This window comes from Podarcis muralis, chromosome 14 (assembly GCF_964188315.1).
Source record: "Podarcis muralis chromosome 14, rPodMur119.hap1.1, whole genome shotgun sequence".
In the NCBI taxonomy this organism is placed as follows: Eukaryota; Metazoa; Chordata; class Lepidosauria; order Squamata; family Lacertidae; genus Podarcis; species Podarcis muralis.
The window spans coordinates 20,265,959-20,287,890 of NC_135668.1; the positions used below are offsets into that span (position 1 = coordinate 20,265,959).

The 21,932-nt window shown below is 48.1% G+C and overlaps 1 protein-coding gene across 2 annotated transcripts in view; it reads left to right on the forward strand.

The window, feature by feature from the left end:
• The window catches only part of MFGE8 (milk fat globule EGF and factor V/VIII domain containing), a 34,318-nt gene extending 15,025 nt beyond the window's left edge, over positions 1-19,293 (forward strand). Inside the window, exons 4-10 of one of the 2 annotated variants that reach the window (XM_028705996.2) lie at positions 4,691-4,804; positions 7,312-7,493; positions 8,003-8,158; positions 11,067-11,211; positions 14,978-15,180; positions 16,983-17,138; positions 17,590-19,293. In XM_028705996.2, coding sequence (XP_028561829.1) covers positions 4,691-4,804; positions 7,312-7,493; positions 8,003-8,158; positions 11,067-11,211; positions 14,978-15,180; positions 16,983-17,138; positions 17,590-17,733 — 1,100 coding nt within the window. In that variant the 3' untranslated portion in view covers positions 17,734-19,293. The remainder of the gene's footprint in view (positions 1-4,690; positions 4,805-7,311; positions 7,494-8,002; positions 8,159-11,066; positions 11,212-14,977; positions 15,181-16,982; positions 17,139-17,589) is intronic. The other variant, XM_028705995.2, reaches the window with a different exon arrangement.
• The last annotated feature ends 2,639 nt before the right edge of the window (positions 19,294-21,932 follow it).

Here is a 21,932-nt window from a genome sequence, read left to right on the forward strand (position 1 = left end):
TGCCCCATTTCTTTCCTCAAAACCTTCGGGGCTCTCGCCCTCCCCCCTGAGTCCTCTGAGCTTATCCTGGGCATATTCATCATTTTCCGTTTCCTCTACCAGTTCTCGTTGCCCCACCAGCGCCGCCCCACACACCCAGCGGTCCTCAGGGATGACATGTCTCTCTTCAATCGCCCCCTCCCCCTCCCAATACTCTGGTTTGCGTGAGAGAGCGTCCGCCCTGACGTTTTCTGGACCTGGCACATAACAAATTTCAAAGTTGAATTTAGAGAATTCCTGTGCCCATCTCACTTGTCGTTGGTTGAGCACTCGAGCTGTTCTCCAATACTCTAAATTCTTGTGGTCGGTGCACACTTGCACCTTGTGTTGTGCCCCAATTAATAAATGTCTCCACCTCCGGAACGCTTCGTGAATGGCAAGTAGTTCCCTGTCATACACCGTGTAGTTCCTCTCGGATTTATTCAGCTTCCGCGAGAAGAAGGCACACGGTCTCCACTCTGACATACTCCTCCCCGGTTGAAGAAGTACCGCCCCTACCGCCCGGTCGGACGCATCGGTTTCCACTCTCATGGGTTTTCGTAAATCCACATGCAGAAGTTGTTCTTCCGAGGCGAAAGCCCTTTTCAGTTCTTCAAATGCTCGCTCCGCCTCCGCCGTCCAAACAAATTTCTTCTTGCTGCTGAGGCAGTCGGTGATGGGCGCCGTCAAGTGGGCAAAGTTCTTGATGAACTTCCGATAAAAGTTCCCAAACCCCAAGAATCTTTGCACATCCTTCTTGGTCTTCGGTGTCTTCCATTCCAGTACCGCTTGGACCTTGCCTGGATCCATGGCCAATCCCTTGTCTGACAAGCGGTACCCCAGGAATTCCACCTCCTTGGTATGAAACTGGCACTTCTCCAGTTTCACCCACAGCTGGTTGGCTTGCAGCCTGCCCAACACTTCTCGAACGTCCCTCACATGCTGCTCCTCATCCTCCGAATACACCAACACGTCGTCTAAAAAGGCCACACAGTTCTTGTAGAGCAAAGGCCCCAGAACGTGGTTAATAAACGCTTGAAAGCACGCGGAGCCTCCTTGTAGACCGAAGGGCATAACGAGGTATTCAAAGGCTCCCAAAGGGGTGAACATGGTGGTCTTCCATTCATCTCCCTTCCTTATGCGTATCAGATTGTACGCCCCCCGCAGGTCCAGCTTTGTAAAAATCTTTCCCTTCCTTACCCTGGTCAAAATGTCATCAATTCGGGGCATAGGGAAAGCCAGGGGTTCCGACACTGCATTCAAGGCCCTGAAGTCACACACAAGTCTCGGCTTATCTGTGTTTTTTTTGTCCACAAAAAACACTGGGCTGCCCCCCACCGCTCGGGACTCTCTGATGAAACCTCGCTTCAGGTTTTTGTCAATGAACTCCCTCAGCTCCTGCATCTCCCTGTCGGACATGGCGTACAGCTTGCCCACTGGGAGTTGGGCCCCAGGGAGTAGGTTGATTTGACAGTCAAAGGGTCTATGCGGCGGCAGTTTGTCTGCTTCCCTTTCGCTGAATACGTTGCTCAGATCTGCGTATTGCGGGGGCACCTTCCCTCTGCCCATTACTTCCATCCCGGCTAGGGTGACTCTGTCTCCGCCCTGAACCTTCCCCTGCTTGCAGTGTTCTAGGCAATGCGCTGACCCAAAGGAGACCACCCTCTGATGCCAGCCCACTAGCGGATCGTGTAGCGCCAGCCAGCTCATCCCCAAGATGATGGGAGCTCCTCCCAAGGTGGCCACATTAAACGCTATCCGTTCGGTGTGCCTTGCCACCCTCATTATCATCGGGACAGTCTGTTGGCTAACTTCTCCTCCCAACAGCTCTCTGCCATCAATCGTGGTCACCTGCAAGGGATTACTTAAAGGGATGGTCTGTATCTGGTGCTCAGCTGCAAACTCCTTACTCATAAAATTACAGGAGCTGCCTGAATCCAAAAGCGCCTTGACCTGTAGGGGGTGTCCATTTGGCAGCTCTAGTGACACTTCTATCACTAAAGCAGGTCTGGGTGGTTCTGGCGTGGGCACTTTCACTGCTCTTTGGCCTGGCTGCTGTGCCCCGACGGTGGCAGCCAGGCGTTGGCTTTTACTTGCTCCTTGTTTTCCTCCTCCCTTTCCCCCACAGCTCCTGCCATCCCTTGCCATTCCTTTCTCTGTGGGCAGACTCTGGCAAAGTGCCCTGGCTGTTGGCAGAGATAACATTTCTTGGCGCTCTTTCCCTCCTTCTTCCGCCCTTCACTGGGATTTGAAACTGCGCGCGCCCGCGCTGTTCCAACTTCCATCGGCTCTGCCGGCGGGAAAGGTGGCTCTGGAATGTCCGGAATGCGCAGTTCCCTCCAACGTTCTCCTTTCCCTTCCCGCCTTTCCAAAGCTCTCGCTTCCTGGCGCGCTCCTATGGCCAGCGCGGATTTGGTCAGCTGGTCCATAGACTCCGCCCTTGGCCCCCGGGAAAGTTCATCTTTAACGGCCGAAGAAAGCCCCTCTTCAAAAAGCATTTGGATGGGTTCCGCCGATAGGTCCCACCCCAATTTATGAATCAGCATAGTAAACTCAGTCCAGTACTCACGGACAGATCGGCTCCCCTGTTTGCAAGCCATTAACTGCCTTCGTACCACCCCCTGCTCAATGTCACTGGAAAACATCAGGTCCATGGCACGAAAAAACTTCCTCGTGTCCTTTAGTATCTCATTATTCACTGCCATCAGGGGTCGAACCCAATCCTTCGCCCCCCCTTCGAGATGGCCAATTACAAAAGCCACTCGCGATTCCTCGTCGGGGAAGTCATCATACTGCAGGTTGAGAGCGTATTGCATCTCAGTTCTAAAGGCATGATAGTTTCTGGGATCTCCCCCGAATTTCTGCACCAATCCTGGCACCTTTCTGGCTATCGAGGTGGTTTTCTCCTTTCCCTTTTCTGCATCCTGAGCCCTCCTCTCCTCAAGCCTCGCCGTTTGCATGGCCAGCTGGATCTCCAACGCCCTGTACCTTTCTTCCAGGCTTGGACCTCCTCCAGCTGCTCCTGCTCCTCCGGTTCCGGCTGGGTCGCTCATGATGCCGCTGCTTGCACAAGCTGGCTTTCAGTGACTTTCGGATTGCTGTGGTGGGATGATGAGCTGCTTGTGCGTAAAATGCAAGTCCCTCAGAGTTTGATCAGGTTTTCAAACCTCTGCCTGTGACGGAGCCCCTCCGGCATGGCTGCGTCAATCGCTAGTAGAATCCGAAAGTGGTTGCTTTCGGAAACGTTTCCAACATAAAAGCTCTTTCACGGAAACACGTCTTCTGGACTCTCTGCGTGACAGTTTCCGGCGAGGCGTGGGTGTCCCTATAGGAGGTCCTGAGACCTCTCCACTGTTTTCGCTGGAAACGTCTCTGAGCCACCCCTCCGACTCACTTTCCCTGGAAGTTCCTGCTCGCCCCCTACTGGTTCCCTCTTCAGCTGCTCCGTCTCTTTCAACCTGAGGGAGCCTTTGCACCTCCTGTCCTTCCGATGGCAGTTCCCTGACACAGGGCAACAGCCACCTCTTGCAATTACATCCATGTTTATAGTAGGCCAGATTTTGCATTTATATCTCTTTCCCTCTAAGGAGCTCAAGGGCAGTGTGCATGGTTCCTTCTCTTTCCCCATTTTTTTATAATAAATTTTACTATTTTATTTTCAATTCCAATCCAATAATAGCCTCATTATAACAATACCAAATTGTAATACAATTACTAATACTGATGGTTCAAATACCAGATTCTATAATTTAGGTGGCCTACCGTGTGCTAGAGTTGATGGTTTGATGATTTTCTTTATTTCTGCGTTCCAAAATCTTAGTTAATTTCAATTACATTCTGGTCAAAATAATAATCCCTTATACAACAACTGCAGTATTAATAACTTCTATTCGTGTTGACACATTAAATGATTTATAGATCTACAAGTGAGGCGCTCAAACTATATCCTTGTTCTTCCTGTGTGTGGCAATTCTGCCCCTTCTCTTTCCCCATTTCACCCTCACAACAACCCTGTGAGGCAACAAAGAGTGAGATGTTGTGATTGTGGCTCAAGCTCACCCAGTTAGCTTCCTGGCAGAGTGGGGATTTGAACCCTGGTCCTGCAAGTCCTAGACTGACATTCTAATCAGTGCACCATACTGGCTGTTCATACTCCGTACTCTTCTCTGCGAGTCTGTTGTTGACGGCAGATTCAATTTCAGCCGGTAACTGTTACAGCTGTTCAGCAAAGAAAATTGCAATTTATCTGTCTTCTGGCAACTAAAAGTAGCATTGAAGATAGGAAAAGTACAGTGGTACCCTGCCTTATCTTCTGTGTGGCCACAAATGACCTTCAGAGATTTGCAGTCTTAAGACATGGCTGACAAATGCAACAAAGCTTTCTTTAATGGTTTTATTTTCATTTATAGAGTTTATATCCTGCCCTTCCTCCCCAGGGAGGGCAGGGAGGCAAATAGATAAACAAGAGAAAAACACATCAAGCCAATTCTAAAACAGACCAAAACATTCTAGTAGCAATTACAATTTGAAGCATGCTTCCATCCAGCAATCTTGAGGTTGCTAGGAACAATATTCTTAAGCCATCAAATGCCTGGGCATTTAGTCAAACGGGGGCCCTGATTTGGCTGCATTGGGGGCAAGCAACTCAATTCTTCTTTCCTTTTGGCTGTAGACATGAACGAATGCTCTTCGCAGCCCTGTAAGAATGGAGGAACCTGCTTGGATCTCAGTGGGGACTATGCCTGCAAGTGCATGCCGCCCTACCTGGGGAAATCCTGCCAACTCCGTAAGTTCCTGCTCCGTGATGGGTATGAAGGGTGGTAGTGGTGAAATGACCAAGATCCATCTAGAGCACAGCTGGTGAATCATTGTCCTGCAAATGTTGTTGGACTAGAACTTGCAACATCCATGACCATTGGCCATGCAGGTTGGGCTGTTGAGAGCTGAGATCCATCAAGATTTGGGGGTGGGGTGGGGTATCTCCCATTTGTGATACAGATTTCAGTCTGCTTCTGAAAACTAGCGGCTGGAAGACCCTGGGGAAGCTTGCAAACAGGTTGATGAACTGAAGTTTATTTGCTTACACTGATATCTGTTATCTTCCCACCCTCCAGTTTATTCTGTAAGGTAGGTTAGGCTGAGAGACTCTGAATGGGCCAGAGAGCTTCATGGCTGGGAGGGGATTTGAGCCTGGTCCTAGTCTGGTTTTTTTATTATTATATTCAGAAATATACTGAAGATTGTGGGTACGCAAAATATACCCCATAAAATTCTGCCCATGGATAACGCAGTTTCTGCGTTGAGTGTTATCACTTGTATACATGCAGAAATCTTGCAAAATTCCATAAGCCAATAGTGAGCTAAGGTGCCCTCTGCATTGTGAAGCAGTCATGGCTTCCAACCAGGCTCTAATCTCTTGCAGTGCAAATAAAAAGAAATAGATATAAATTTTATTTATATATATATGCATATGTGTGTGAGTATGTATGTGTACAAACAAAGGACCTACTTGTGCAATGCTGACACAAAACCATACACTAACACTATGCAGAAAGAACACTAACCCCAACTCCCCCCCCTCTTTTACCCCAACCACACGATGGCTATGACAATAGTGCCTCATACTGCATGTAAACAAACTGCGAAGAAGACGCTATGAATCGAAAAATGGAGAAACGATATGTAATTTTCCTTGTGTTACAAAACAAACAATAAAATCCTTAATAAAAACTTAATTTTAAAAAAGGGTGCTGAGAATTGTTAAAAGACCCTTGTTCCCTTCACTGATTCATTTTAAATACAGTGGTGCCTCGCAAGACGGAAAACCCGCTAGACGAAAGGGTTTTCCGTTTTTGAGTTGCTTTGCAAGACGAATTTCCCTATGGGCTTGCTTCGCAAGACGAAAATGTCTTGCAAGTCTTGCTCCCCCCCTTTTTCTAAGTCACTAAGCCGCTAATGGCCTTTTAGCAGATAAGCCTTTAATAGCCGCTAATCCGCTAATAGCGCTAATCCGCTAATAGGGTTGCTTTGCAAGACGAAAAAACCGCTAGACGAAGAGAATCGCGCAACGGATTCTTTTCGTCTTGCGAGGCACCACTGTAAAAGGACACATTCTACTCATGTAAAAACATGCTGATTCCCGGACTGTCCGCAGGCCGGATTTAGAAGGCGATTGGGCCGGATCCGGGCCCCAGGCCTTAGTTTGCCTCCCCATGCTGTAGGGCTTCCTGTTCAGAAGAACTGGTGGGGCTTCAGAAGAACTGCATTGCCACACCTGTTCAGAAGGACTGGTCTCCATTCCAGTAGCTGGGAACCCTTTGCTCCCTAGGGAAAGGCTGCATCCTGACACCCTGGCGATTCACTACCCAGGGAAGCCACAGACAGACCTTAATGGGTTCCTGCTCCTGATTTTGCCAGTTCCTGGGCAACTAGGGTTGAGAGAGGAATTCTTCTGACTGATTTGCTCCTTCCAGATCAGTGCAGGAACGAAAATGCAGCTTCTCCAGGTTTGGTGATGCTGTTTTCTAACCAAACCCATAGAAGCTCAACAACTTTGGTCTGCCTAAAAAAAGCTCAACATTTATCCCTGCACCCCCCCTCCCTAAAAAAAAACCTCAACAACTCTTTCATCTGAACCCCCCAAAAGTGGGTAGATCACTGCCAGTTTTTAACTCTTGAGTAGATCACAGTCTCTTGGGAGTTGGCCACCCCTGGTATATAGTTGTGGAACCATCCCAAGAACAAGAGTTTGAACCATATGAAAAGTAACACAAGGCAACATCATAAACAAACTTAAAATGCCATGTTTCCCTAGCAGGTAACATCCCTTCTTAAAAAGGGAGGGGATGTTCTTCTTGTTTAACAAATGTTAAAATAAAATAACACAGTATGGAATAAATGGAGTGCGTGCAGATTTGAATAAAATTCTATAAAAGCACAGAACAGTCTCTGCTTGAGACTTTGAAGTACCACTTTGCTTCATATAGACTGATAAATACTTCACAGCCAAAAAGTCTGATGCTCTCCTACTCTTCTGATGTGGCAATTCTCTCTGTGATGTTGTTGTCTGCAGGGTGCCAACTCTCTCTCGCTGTGTGTGTGTGTTGTTTTGCAGAGTGCAAGAGGCAGGTCCCTGCCCCAAGGAGTTTACAGTCGAAAAGCTGACACAGGGGAAGAAGCTGGGGAGGGAAGTGGAGGCAGGTATTAACAGGGAAGCAATAAGTGATGGTTTCAGTGTCTTCTCTCCCTCTTTCCCTGCCCTCCTCCCTATGGTCTTGGTGACCCCCCCTCCAGGATGTTCAAATTTGCTCGGCATGGAATCAGGAGCCATTTCGAACACACAGCTCGCTGCCTCTTCAGTGCACTACGGGTTCCTTGGCCTGCAGCGCTGGGGTCCAGAGCTCGCCCGCCTCAACAACAAGGGTATTGTGAATGCCTGGACCTCCAGCAACTATGACAGGAGCCCTTGGATTCAGGTAATGGTGGGCTTGGAAGCAGCGAGTCCAATGTGGGCCTCGAAACGTGGGAGGCCAAAAACTAAGCAAGGCGCATTCGCCGAAACTGGGAGGACCAGGTGGAAACAGGCCTTTGATAGACTGAGTTGATTATGTAATAATGGTGAATGTGCTGTTACGGTTGAGGCAGCTTGTTTGAATTATAGAAACATTAATGCGACTTCCTTTTTATGGTGTAATGTATTTTAATGCAAGTTGCTTTGATACCTTCTTAGGTTACAAGTGACCAATAAGTCTAATAAGCATAGCTTGGATTGTGTTGCTTTCATTGTTTTTAAGGCTGATGTTTTAAGGCTCCTTTGGGAGGGAGGGATATAAATGGGAATTAAATAAATAGAGATGGGTGTGACTCCCAGCATGCTGTTGGGCATATAAGCCACACACAAAACATCTGATTAGTGTTGAGTCACATAAACACACACACATACAGAGATGTTTATCCAGTTTCTGCCTGCTTTTCCTCACCCCAGGTCAACCTGATGAGGAAGATGAGGATCTCCGGCCTTGCCACGCAAGGGGCACGCCGCGTAGGCCGCTTGGAATATGTCCGGGCCTACAAAGTAGCCTACAGCCTCGACGGGCGCGAGTTTGTGTACATTAAGGATGAGGAGCAAGATCATGACAAGGTGAGCAAAGCGGGCAGATGCTGCAGCTGTGCCTGAGGGGTGGAGAAACAAAAAAAAAGTGGATGCTAAGATGGTAACTGTAACGGACCCCTGGATGGTTAAGTCCAGTCAAAGGTGACTATGGGGTTGCAGCGCTCATCTCGTTTTCAGGCCGAGGGAGCCAGATTTCTGGGTCATGTGGCCAGCATGACTAAACCACTTCTGGCACAACGGGACACTGTGACAGAAACCAGAATGCATGGAAATGACGTTTATCTTCCCGTCGCAGTGGTACCTACTTATCTACTTGCACTGGTGTGCTTTCGAACTGCTAGGTTGGCAGAAGCTGGGACAGAGCAATGGGAGCTCATTCTGTTGCAGGGATTCAAACTGCCGACCTTCCAATCCGCAAGCCCAAGAGGCTCAATGGTTTAGACCACAGCGCAACCTGTACCCCTTGCATTTGGAACGATGGTGAAGTGCTTTAAAAGACATTACCTTGTTTTTCTTAACAGCAGCCTCCCAAGGTAGGCCACTAAAACAGTGCCTTTGTTGTTAGGCTTGGCACCATCCCGCAGCTGCTTTTTGTAGTTGCTTCGGATGCTGATGCCTGCCCCACGACCCCCAAAACTGGGATTTTGATTGGCGCAGAGTGGCAGTTGCTTGAATTTTCCACAGAACTCCTGATGTACAAAGGACACATCAGTTTCCTTGCCCATTTCCCCCCCTCCGACCCATCTGCATTTGCCCCCCCTGTATGTGGATTCCAGAAGGTTGTCCATGAGGGGATCTGGCCCTCAATCTAACCCCCCTCCAAACTCTTGCCCTAGAGAATGATTAAATTTAGCATGTGTATTTTACTTACTTTTAGGAAACTAAAAACAGTGGGGTGACTCCCATGCTAGCCATACTCCGAGTAGACCCATTGAAATGAATGGACCTAGGTTAGTAATTCCCTTTTGATTTCAAAAAAGTGCTCTCACCACGACTAGCATTGGATGCGTTAGTATCTATGTTAGGCAAAATTGCACACAAAAAATGGCCTGGGTTCATAAGCTGGACTGTAGGAGGGCCTTGCGAGATGGGCAGTGCATTGTACAAATGCCTTGCTTAGAAAAAAATGGGCTTCCTCTCTGCCACCGGCCCTCTTTTCCATTGAAGCGCATCACCTTTTGCTACAAAAAAGGAACAGTTTTGAGCACAGCATACATTTTTAGTTGCAATCGTAGAAGAATCCACTGCGATTGAAACATATCTGAGCTTGTCAAATGGTGTTGCAAGGAATCTTATGAGCGGCAGGAGATTTTCCACGAGGACTTAAAAGTTGCCTTTTGCGAACTAAGGTGGAGAACTGAATTTAAGATTTGTGTGTGGGGGGGAAACCTGAGACAAACTGAAATTGGCAGGTGTGCCTTGAGGGCTCTGCTGCCCTCCCCTCCCTGTTTCCTTTAGATTGCTGCAATTCCAGCCTCTCCCAACCATGCAAGAAGAAACATTTTAGCTCTTCTCAGAAAATACTAATGATGCTTAATTCACTGTGCTGAGCCTGGTGGGTCCTTACTTGTCCCCGTGCAGGTGTTGAGGAGGCTATGCTGAATATTTGGAAGTCCAGAAGTTCTTTGAGTTTTTCTGCAAGCACCGACAAAGCCCCCCTAAGCGCGATAATCAGAAGCACATTGCATAGTAGCCATTCCTCAGACCCACCCTTCCCCACCCCACTCTTGTCCCAGTGGAAGCCTGATAAAAATTTTAAAAAAGTTGAGGTAGCTTCTGCATGAAAGGGGGGGGGGGTGGAGTTGGTGTGTGGGGGGTCCCAGCACACGAACAGCCCCCACCTTACCCCAATTAAATAGCTGGTTTAAGCTGTTCTGATTATACTTACAGCAAGTTCGTTTCGTGAGCCAGCAGAACTGGTTGAGTTGGTATCCCGCAAGACAACAGAGGTTTAGGACCAGAGTTTTCCTTTTCCTATATACTGGCTCCCTTTGTTATTCCTGCAAGCTCTAAACTCCTCTATAGTAGAAGAAAAAAGAACATAGGGAGCTGCCTTAAACTGTCACGGTGTTCCATTGCACTGGAAGCAGTTTAGTCCTGCTGGCCACATGACTCGGAAAGCTGTCTGTGGACAAACGCAGGCTCCCTTGGCCTGAAAGCGAGATGAGCGCTGCAACCCCATAGTCGCTGTAATGGTTCTAGGGGTTGCTTGTGTGTAAATCAACGCCACCCTTGGCTGGTTACCTGAATGAACCCTTTCTGTCTGGACAGCCACGTGCCCGTGGCTGTCTCAATCGCTGGCAGAATCCGTTAGTGGGCGTTTCTTGAACTTCTTCCAGCAAAGAAGCTCTTTGACGCCTAGTCTCCGCCTAGCTTCTCTGCGTGGAAGCCTTCTGCGCAGGGAGGGTGTGGGCATCGGAGGACCCGTGCTCTCCCCACTGGTTCCCGGCGAGGAGTCTTGGAGCCACCTCGCCGATTCCCCCATCTGCCCCCCTTCTCCACTGGTGTTACGCTGATTTCCTTCCCCAGAAGATGTGCTGCTTCTCTCCCTCCTGGGACGCTCTTCGGAATCCCTCTGGAGCCCTCCCTCTCCCTCTGGCTCCGATGGCAGTTCCCTGATAGTCACCTTTGACTGGACTTAACCGTCCAGGAGTCCCCTTTAGAGAGCAGATGTAATTCTAGACCAGGGGTTGTCAACCTTGTCCCTACCACCCACTAGTGGGCATTTCAGGATTCTAGGTTGGCAGTAGCGGGTTCTACGGCACAAGCCGAATCCTCCTTCCATCGAGCACTGGTGGGTGGTAAGGAAATTTTACCATCAAGAAAGATGCATTAGTGGGCGGTAGCTATAAAAAGGTTGACTATCCCTGCTCTAGACCATCAACTCTGTTCCTAAGGTCTCATCCTTTCACTGTTGCCCTCTCTCCTCTGGCAGGTTTATACCGGCAACTCGGACTCTGAAGACACGGTGACCAACCTCTTCAATCCTCCAGTTACGGCCCAGTACCTCCGTATCTACCCTGTGATCTGCCGTAGAGCCTGCACTCTGCGCTTCGAGCTGGTCGGCTGCGAAATGAATGGTAAATGCTTCCCATTGGTCTAAGGCCACTGGCACCGTACGTTTAAAGCACTGTGATGCCACTCATGGCTTCCCCCAAAGGATTCTGGGAACCAGGAGTGGTTTACCAGCCAGTCCCTCTTCCCAGGGAATTATGGGAATTGTAGCTCTGTGAGGGGAATAGGGGTCTCCAATTAAATCAACACCCACAACAAACCACAGCACCCAAAATTCTTTGAGGGAAGCTGTGACTGTTTCAAGTACTTTAAATGCATTGTGCGAATGTGGCCTAAATGTCTTTGGTGGTGGTGGACTTTCTTGCATGGATAATCAGAGGGCAGCAGCACCCTGGAGAATTTGACTTCACCATCGTTGCCTCCATGTTGGAATTATTTTTCCTTAATCTGGTTTGGGTAAGCCAAAATGTCAATGTAAGTCTAGGGATGGGGGTATAGGTCAATGTTGGTTTCTCTCAGTTTCTCATTTTTCCAGTTCTAAGTTCAGTTCTCCACATTTGCACATCACTTTGTGAACTTTGTTTTAAAAAAAGAAAAGGTCCTCATGAAAATTCATTGGCTTTTCATTGTGAATTCCCCCCAATATGTACATTTTTGCAAAGCCATCTCTTCTAATACAATGCATTTTGGTATGCATTTACCCTGATATATATATTTTTTGCTATGTTACTTAGCTGTGGAGAACTGCATTTCAAAATTTGGAAAAATGCAAACTTTCCAAGGATAGCTGTATGTTTGGTTTGCATGTTGCTTTGGAAAAGGCAAACCAGGTATGCTCACATTAAAATGTGAACAGAATTGAATTTCACCCCCGTCCCCTAAGCAGGTCACCCAAATTGCCCTGGGGAAATTCTGCAGGATTGAAGCGGTTGCCTTTGCTGACCTCTAATTTCCAAAATCTGTTGGCACTTAACTGTGAAAACTGGGACTCTCAGATTGGCCACTTGGGTACTGTGGATAATTGCCAGCTCTGTCTGCTCTGTGAAGAAACGTTTAACATTTCTGTGCAGAGGCAGCCCAGATTTTGCACTAAAAAAAGCCGAATTTTGCTACCTGTTTTTGCATGATTTCTTGCTGTTTGCATCGTATTTTTAATCTGGCTTTGTTTGGGCTACGGAGAGGGGAACTGAGAATCTTTCTCCAAGGTGCTGGGAAGCTAAGAAAAGACTAGACTTGATACGCAGTCCTCACTTCTGAACTTTAAATATGCATCTGCCTGGCAGGGGTTTGATGCATTTCTCTGCCTCCTCTTCTTTATGGGACAAGCTCTCTGGGATAGCTCAGTTGGTAGAGCATGAGACTCTTAATCTCAGGGTTGTGGGTTTGAGTCCCATGTTGAGCAAAAATATTCCTGCATTGCAGGGGGTTGGACCAGATGATCCTTGTGGTCCCTTCCAACCACAAGAATCTCCACCGTTGGGCTTTGCTCAAAATAGTCATTTCCAGTTTGATCTTGGAAGCGGCCCCTTGGTGAGGACTGGCCTGGCAGGAATAGGCTTTCTTTGGCTTCCCTAACAGTGATGGGGTCTTGGTTGTTGGGTCCTGTTGTCTAGACCAGGAGGCCTCCCTATTGCACTGGTGCTGTCAGGGCAGGACTTATGGGCAAACGCCTGGGGCCTTCACAATAGAATGAGCACATGGGCTCTCCAGTCTAGGAGGGTTGGCTTAACTAGGGCTGCCATACGTCCGGGAATTGGACTGTCAAAATGGCATCTGGGTGGATTTTTACCAAGTCGGCAAAATGTTCTGGAAAACCCGGATGTATGAGATTATGCTAGTAGGACTGCAAGAAGTTCTGTAAGGAGGACTATTTGAAATATTGCAAGAAAGACGATGAGGAGAATTATTAGTTAATGATAATTAAGAATAATAGAGAAATTAAGAAATGCAGAATAAGTGATAAAGAATGGCAAATCATCAGAGGTGTTGACGGAAGTCTAAAATATTGTATAAGATCAGAAGTTATGTTAAATGAACGTTGGAAATGATACGTAAAAAAACCAATAAAAATGTATATATATATAAAAAGGAAAACCCGGATGTATGGCAACTGGAGTGATTTTTAAGAAAAAATCCTTTAAAAATCCCCCAAAACTTTTTTTTGGGGGGACATGTTCCCAGAGAAAGGTCATCAACTTTGCCCGCCCTCCAACAACTTTGTTCAGATTTTCACTTTTGGGAATATGGCTTAACGCATTTCCAGAATAGATGAAGTAACGCATATTAGCATTTTCAATTGGCAGGCGAAAACCCAGAGTCTAAAATGGCTCGACTTGCACCACTGCCCACATCCAGACTTTGGGGCTCTTTCTGTTTCTTCCTCCTCCTCTGCATCCATAATTACAATCGTACCTTGGTTACTGAATGCCTTGGTACTCGTACGTTTCAGCTCCTGAACGATCGAAAACCAGAAGTGTGTGTTCTAGTTTTCGAACGCTTTTCGGAAGCCGAACGTCCAGCATGGCTTCCGATTGGCTGCAGGACAGCCAATCAGAAGCTGTGCCTTGGTTTTCGAATGGTTCCGGGAGAACGGGCTCCCGGAAGGCATTATGTTCGAAAACCAAGGTACGACTGTACAGTGACACCCTCTGGTGGTGCTCAGAATTATAGGCCAGCTGACTGTTTTTCCTGCTTCTTACTGTCACAGCTCTGTTGTAGCATTGTAAATTTGCTTGGTGCTTTGCTGAGCAGTGTCACGAAACCCAGACTGGCCCCTGCCCTGAGGACCTTACAGCTGAAATGTTGGTGGAGGATGACAGAACTCAGTATTGCCCACACAGACCGGCAATACCTCTCCTGGGTCTTTCCAAGTCCTTCCTGGACATGCCAGAGATTAAATATGGAATCTTTTGCATGCAATGCAGATGTTCTTAACAATGAGCCACAGCTCTTCCCACCCTCCGCATTAACCCATGACTTAAAAAAATATGTACTTAAAAAATTATCACTTAATCACAAAACACCAATTAAATATATTTGCTCTGAGTATGCATCTCAAATATTTTATCCTAGAACAGCATTTGGGTGTGGGTTGTGACTTGAGAAGTGTATCACAGAATTCAGAGAAGTGGGAAATCTTGAAGGATAATTATTGAGGAATATCCACTGGTGAAATCGGAATGGAATGACACCATTATTGGGTAAAAACCAGGGTGGCTAACCTTTGATGCTCTAAATATTGCTGGGCTGCAGCTCCTATCATCCCCTGACCATTAGGGCAACAGGAGGTGTCATCCAGCAACACTTGAAAGATTACATGTTAGATGCCCAGCTCTGGCACCCTTAAAGTGACTTGTAAATGTTTGTGGACATCATTGGGATTCCATCTTTTGGGTTGGCTTACCCCTGTCCTCCTTGCCATTGTGTTTCCATCTGTGCTTTGGTTCCTTGTTTTTAAAACAGTTTCTGGGAAGCTGCAAGACTTGCTTTTAGTGAGATCCCTAATGGTGGAGAAGTTGGTTTGAAGCATCAATCATCTCTTCACCGCTGCTGATGTTCAGAGCACAGGGATGCAGGTTGCAGAATTCTGCCTTTGAACCTTCCACAGAATCTTTGCAACACATGGGAGTTTCTGTGCCAGGCATGTTTCTACGTGGGGGATCTAGGCCAATGGGTCAGCATGGAAAGTTTTGAAAGCTGCTGCTCTGGGGAAAATGTGTGTGTGTGTTTCTGTCTGTCTGTCTGATGGTGCTTAATTTTGTTTTCTTTTGAGCATCTGTTGCTTCCGGTCTCTTCCCTTTCACTGTGTCTGTGTAAACCGTTGTGTTACAGTGTATTTCAACATGGCAGGTTGCTCGGAGCCGCTGGGCATGAAATCCCACTTCATCAGCGACCAGCAGATCACAGCCTCCAGCGTTTACAAGACATGGGGCATCGACGCATTCACTTGGTACCCGCACTATGCCCGCCTTGACAGGACGGGCAAGACCAACGCTTGGGCTGCCCTCCGCACCAAACAGGACGAGTGGCTTCAGGTAAGGCCTTGCCACTCCTATGCAGGAAGGAGGGGTGGAAGGGCACTGCAAGGGTGAAGACTGTGCACTTGAATGTGTGACATAAGAGGAGCCTGCAGGTGGCCCATCTAGCCCATCCCTCTGCCCTCACAGTGGCCGACCAGATTCCTCAAACAAACCTGGAAGCTGGGAATGAGCACAACAGCATCCTGCTCACCTGCGATTCCCAGCACCTTATATTCAGTGCCTGGAAGATGACCATCATGGCTACTAGCCATTGATAGACTTGTCCTCCGTGAATTTGCCCAATCCTCTTTTAAAGTCATCCATTTGGATGGCGATCATTGCCTCCTGCAGCAGTGAGTTGCACAGTTTAACTATGCCACATGAAGAAGTACTGTCTGAAGAATTGCACACACACGCGCGCACACACACACACACACACACACACACACAGAGAGAGAGAGAGAGAGCGCACTTTATTGCGGTCCATAGACCCAAAATACACAGTACAGCGATGGTATATACAGTCATACCTCGTGTTAAAGGTAAAGGTACCCCTGCCCGTACGGGCCAGTCTTGACAGACTCTAGGGTTGTGCGCCCATCTCACTCAAGAGGCCGGGGGCCAGCGCTGTCCGGAGACACTTCCGGGTCACGTGGCCAGCGTGACATTGCTGCTCTGGCAAGCCAGAGCCGCACACGGAACGCCGTTTACCTTCCCGCCAGTAAGCGGCCCCTATTTATCTACTTGCACTCGGGGGTGCTTTCGAACTGCTAGGTTGGCAGGCGCTGGGACCGAGCAACGGGAGCGCACCCCGCCGCGGGGATTCGAACCGCCGACCTTTCGATCGGCAAGCCCTAGGCGCTGAGGCTTTTACCCACAGCGCCACCCGCGTCCCTATACCTCGTGTTACGTTTGCTTAATGTTATGTTTTTTTCAGGTTGCGTCCCATGGCGACCCGGAAGTACCAGAAAGGGTTACTTCCGGGTTTTGCCGCTCGCACATGTGCAGAAGCGCTAAATCGCACTTCACGCATGTGCACAAGTGCCAAATTGTGCTGCGCACATAGCACATAGTTGCTAGATTCGTTTGAATCTCTTGAGTTAAGCAATCCAATCTGGCTTTGTCCAGATTGGGCTCGTTCCTGGTAAATTCCCTTTTTTATCCTTCTGAAAAAGAATAAAGACAACAGTCTTCTTTAAAAGTAATGATAAGAAGTTTACTCACATTCAGTTCACAGTAGGTTCCCTGAAGGCAGGCTTTACCTTGTAGTTACAGAAGAGAGTTTTTGAGTTCATCCCATATGGGAATGAGCCCATGTGCTGCTGGCTAAGAGCCAGCAGACAGCAAAAGCATCAGTATCAGACGAGAGCAGCAAAAGAGGAGGATGGCTGTGTGACTGGCCTTTTTACAGGGTCTCCCAGGGTCATGCCCATCTATCTAGTCACACACAGGGGGAGGATGCTCCAGATCAGGTGGGACAGGAAGTCCTCCTGGCTGGAGTAACACCTCCCTGTGTGTCCACTCTGGGCAAACAGGAAGTGTTTTGTTTGACTGCTACAGTGATGTCACATCCCACACGTGGCACAAAAGGAAGTCTGGATGAGCCCTCATTTGTATGCAAACTTGCCCCCAGGTTTGGATGCTTTTCCTGCAAATCTTCTGAGTCTTAAGAGGAGTTTTCAACCTTGGATGGGTTAACAACTTGTGCGTTGGGGTTAAAAGGTTTCCAAGGAAGGTGGCCTCACCTGAGTCCGGGCCCCTCTTTTCTTCTTCTTCATCCTCTTCACAAAATAAACGTCGTCCTTGTTTCCCTGCAGATCGATCTTGGGGCTGAGAAGAAGGTGACAGGGATCATTACGCAAGGAGCTCGTGACTTTGGGCACATTCAGTATGTTGCCGCCTACAAAGTGGCCTATAGTGATGATGGGAAGTCCTGGACTCTTTACAAGGATAGCAGGACAAACGCCACCAAGGTAGGCTTGGGGAATTTTGCATCCTCTGTGTTTTAGAAACCACTCCCATCCTCACTGAGGAATAGGAGAGAAATTCAATTCAGTTTGCATTTAAGGCCAAATCTTATCAAATCTGCACTCTCCAGGACAAGATGAGAACCAAAAAAGCAGCCACCCTTCAAAATCTGCACTTATCCGAAATTTGCGACACAGTTCCCCGACATTTTTCAGGGCTTAAAAATGAATACTTTAGTGAAAAGAAACGTAGAATGCAGCATTATATCAGGAGAAATTGCTTGCAACAAAGGGTACATTAGCCAAGTGTATGTGTGTATTAAAAGAGATGTTCACACTAAAATGCTGAAGGATCAAGAAAGGGTAACCCTTGCTTACAGCCCTGCAAGGTCAGCCGGCCTGCTTCCTTCCCGCTCTTGTGTTTTCTAACCGTGCTTCTTTCTCTTCACCGGCACAGATATTCCAAGGCAACTACGACAACAACTCGCACAAGAAGAATGTGTTTGACGTTCCCTTCTACACCCGCTTTGTGCGCATCCTCCCCGAATCCTGGCACAACCGCATCACCTTGCGAGTGGAGCTTCTGGGCTGTGATGAGTAGCCGGTCCCCCGGCCACGGAGGCCGTGAAGCAGAGAGCCAGACTGACTTCCCCACCCACTTTGTCTCCTGCCCCCCTGCATCCCCCGGACCTGTGGCGCTTTCTGTTCCCAAATCCACTACTCCTAGTTCCAATTGATAAAAAATCCTATGCCCTGTGTTAAGCACTGGGAACACCAGTTTTTGTAGAGCCAGCAGCTATCAGGGTCCGGGGGCCTTGTTACCTCCTCGACCCTCTGCTTGTCTTCTATCTCCCCCTCACCTTTTGCTTTTGAAGAACGATTGACAAGCTGGCTCCTTCAGGGATTGGCTTACTTTGTTTGCATCACCACGGCCCCTTCTTGCGGGTCCCTTGCACTGCACTTTAAGAGCCACTGTTGAGTGTCTGGGCTCTTGCTTTTGTAAGCCCTACCCCATGCATGGTCGATTCCTTCCTGGCGACATCGGCGTGCATACAAACCGGTTCAAACAGTCCTTGCCCTCTCTCCTGGGAGCCCTGGAAACTGTGGTTCAAGGTGAGGGGCGACTGTAATGGAAAATGCTTAGCAGCTTCCCAGAGCCACATTTCCCAGAATTCTTTGGAGGAACCAATGGCTGGCCTAAGATGCAAGTTTAATAGCCTAGGTACAATGTAGGTCACAGGCAGTGTTGTATATATACTCCCTTGCATTATCATTATTTTTCAAAACACAATCAGAACTTCGGACCAAAAAAACCCAGGGTTTCAAAGTTCTAAGTTTTTGCAAGATAAGTTGAAGTTTAGCGTAATTTATTCTGCTTTCACAAGTCACAGAGAAGCCCATAATGCCCCTAATTCCTGGAAACAGAGGCCTCCACCCCTCTTGGCTCCTCAACATGTAACCACGCGGTTGCTCACACTTTCCCAAGTTTGTTTTCAAAGCCATGAGGACTAGTATCTTGCTTTTCCTCCTCCAGCAATGGAAGTCACTGCATGAAATCCACATAGCCTTGCTCCCAGTTTACCTGTTCCCTTGATAAACTTTTCTCAGGATGCTAAAAGATTGGAGACTGGGTGAACTCACAGATTTGTAAAGTATTACTTAAACTTTGCTGGGACTGTTTTGGCAGTAGTCTAACCTTTCCCCAACCTTCCACTTTTTGCATATTGAAAAAGACATGGCACTGTTGTTGCTGTTGTTTGTTAAACCCACTAGGCCCCTCTCCTTGCAACTAACGCAACAGCTTCCCCTAATTGCTTCTCTCTTTCGGAGACCACATTTGGCAGAGGCCCTATGAAGAAGCGGGGCTCTGAGAAGCTGTGTCAAGGAACGAAGGACAGCGTTTTAAAACGAAAACAAATGTGGAATGTCCCTTTTTGGAAGGGGTCTGTGTGGTGGCGGTTGGGGGAACACATGGCTTTCGGTAAGACAAACCTAATAAGAGGGGCTTCAAGTAGGGCCACCGTCTGGGATCTGGAAGCAATTAACCCAGAGCACAGGTTTTTTTTTAAGCCATAGGAAATTCTGAGGGTATCCGCTATGGCTTCTCAGCAAGACACAGTCCCTAAGTAAAGACTCTCAGTATTAAAACAAACTTTAAGAACGCTTGCTTTTTGATGTCTCTTTCAACGCATGGAATCCCAGGCAGAACCAATGGATGGGGGAGAGGGAGGCGGAGTTTGGGGTGAGAGATAATACTGTTAAGTTCCTGGCCTACTGTACAGATGAAAGAGATGGACAATGAAAGTTGTCTTCAGGTGGCCAATGGTATTAAGTCAGCAGTGGAGAACCTTGGCCCTGGGAGCCTGAATGGGCCCCTCCAAGCCTTTCTGTCTGGTCCGTGAGACACCCCCACATCAAGCGTCTCACTGGCCCTGTTCTCACTCCTGCCTGGCTGGAAAATGTCCTTGCACTTGGATGATGCTTCTTCCCTAGTGGGAGGAGGGAGAGGGATGTATGAATGTGTGTAGAAAGTAGCCCAGGTGCTCTAATACCAGTGGCGTAGCGTGGGGGGTGCAGGGGGGGCCGGCCGCACCGGCCGCAACATCTGGGGGTTAGGCTTAGGGGGTGCAAATCCACGGGTTAGGGGGCACAAATCCACGGGTTAGGGGGCGCAAATTACTTGCCTTGCCCCGGGTGCTGACAACCCACGCTACGCCACTATCTAATACGCAGCCTAAGGGCGACATGCAGCCCTCAAGGCCAATGGACAGGGAGGTCTTCCAGCTTCATGCTTCTGGTGCTATATTAGTGCAAGCCTAACAACATCCAGAGCTTGGAAAGAGTGACAGCCAATCAGAAAGGAGCCCAAATCTGAAGATGCCCTTGCTGCAAGATAAGGCAGGTCCCAATGAGCTGAACTGACTCTTCACATGAAGCAGATGCACTGGGTAGCCATTCCTTCGCCGTGGTTAAGGGTTTGGGAATGAGGCCACCGATTAGTATGCATTCTTTGCCTGGCTGACTCTGCTCAAGCACAAATCCCCATTGCTTATGATGATTGGTTGAGGAATATATTGACATTGTAAACCAGGGTTCCAAAGCTAGTTGCAGAACCAAGGTCAATAGGTACCCTGGTGAAGACTTGTCCTAATATAAATGTTAACCCTGGTTAAGGCTGGCGGCAGGGAGGCAGGACTAGGGTGTGCATAATCCTATGGCTTGTCTCTGATGTCTTAAACATGGTTAAGAGGCAGATTGCATTACACCTGTGCTGGCCTATAAGAGGGAGTCCCATCCATTGTGTTGCACCATGGCAGACCAGCTATAGATCTTCTGGGTCAGTCATTGCCCCATGTGCTGTTGCCTGCTCACTCTGCAGTGCTCTGTGCTTGGAGCAAACCTGTTCAGAGCACGTCTGACTGAGGCTAGCCATGCGCCCTGCCTGCAGAGGATGGTCTTCTGTTGGAAGGTCAATCAAAGGACAGTCTTCAATTGGAAAGATGGCCTCTATTTGAGGGGCTGCCCATTTTGAATTTTAAAGACAGGGAGACCATCAGGTGCCTTGAAGTTGCCTACACCCAGACAGCAGACGAAGAAGACTCCCAGCAGCCAGCTCACCTGGTCACCCCCTCCAAAAAAAACACCATGGAGTCATATATTGCCTTCAAGTTACAATTTTTCTAAATTTGCACTGATATATATATATATAAATGCACATTTTATGCAAAACTCTGGTCTATTGTGCTCTTGTTGCTTGACAATGCACAAGTAACCACCTTAGTCTGGCCTGTGCAATACAGGTGTTGTGTACTCAAAAAGTGCCCCACATCCTCCACTGAGGAGGAAACTGATAACCTATTGAGTGGGGTGGGAGAGCTCAATGCATCTGGCAAGGCTGTTTATATTATCCCTCCTACTTTCCTCTCCTTTTGGCGCTTCCATCCCCCCCCCACGTGTGTGTGTGTGTGTGTGTGTGTGTGTGTGTGTGTGTGTGTGAGAGAGAGAGAGAGAGAGAGAGAGAATCACATTTGCACCATACATCTAAAGCATTATGATACCACTTCAGTCCCCTTTTTCTGGGAGCTAGAATTTTCTTTTAAAGGGTGCTGAGGTTTGTTAGGAGACCACCTGTTTCCTTCAGAGAGCTACAGTCCCCAGAGTTCCCTTGGGGGAAAAACAGGATTTATGCTTAAATCACTGGGAATTGCAGCTCTGTGAATGGCATAGAGGTACCAATGATCAGTTGTTCCTTTGCACAGTAGGGTTTCAAGTGAAAATGGGTCACCTGGAGCCATTGTGGTGTCAGGTGATGGACCGGTGAGCAGCCCGTGAGCAGACTCATGGAAGGTGGGGGAGGTAAAGATCTGGCTTGCTGGATAAATGCAGGCCCCACCCCTACCCTACTGGCTGCACTTGCTTCCTGATCCACAAATGCTTCCCGGGTCATCATGCCAGCCTTCCAGTGCTGTACTTTGAGGTCTTAGATTACAGCTGCAACTTGTTCCAGCTGCAGGTCGCACGGCGGATGGGATGGTGACGTCTGGTGCTGCTGGGAACCAGACTCTTAAGTCAAAGCGTGAGCTCAAGAGAGACATTCCTTTGGGGAGGGTTGGCTAAGCAAGCTCCAAAAAAGAAAAGCTGCTGATGTGTTCAGCCTTTAGAGATGCCCAGAAGGCTTTGATTATCTGTGTGCAAAGGAGAAAAGGCATGAGCTGGCGATGGGGAGGACTGCATCATCATAAGAAGATGAGGAGTTAATGCAGGATCCTGTCCCAAACAGTGGCCAACCAAACACCTCTT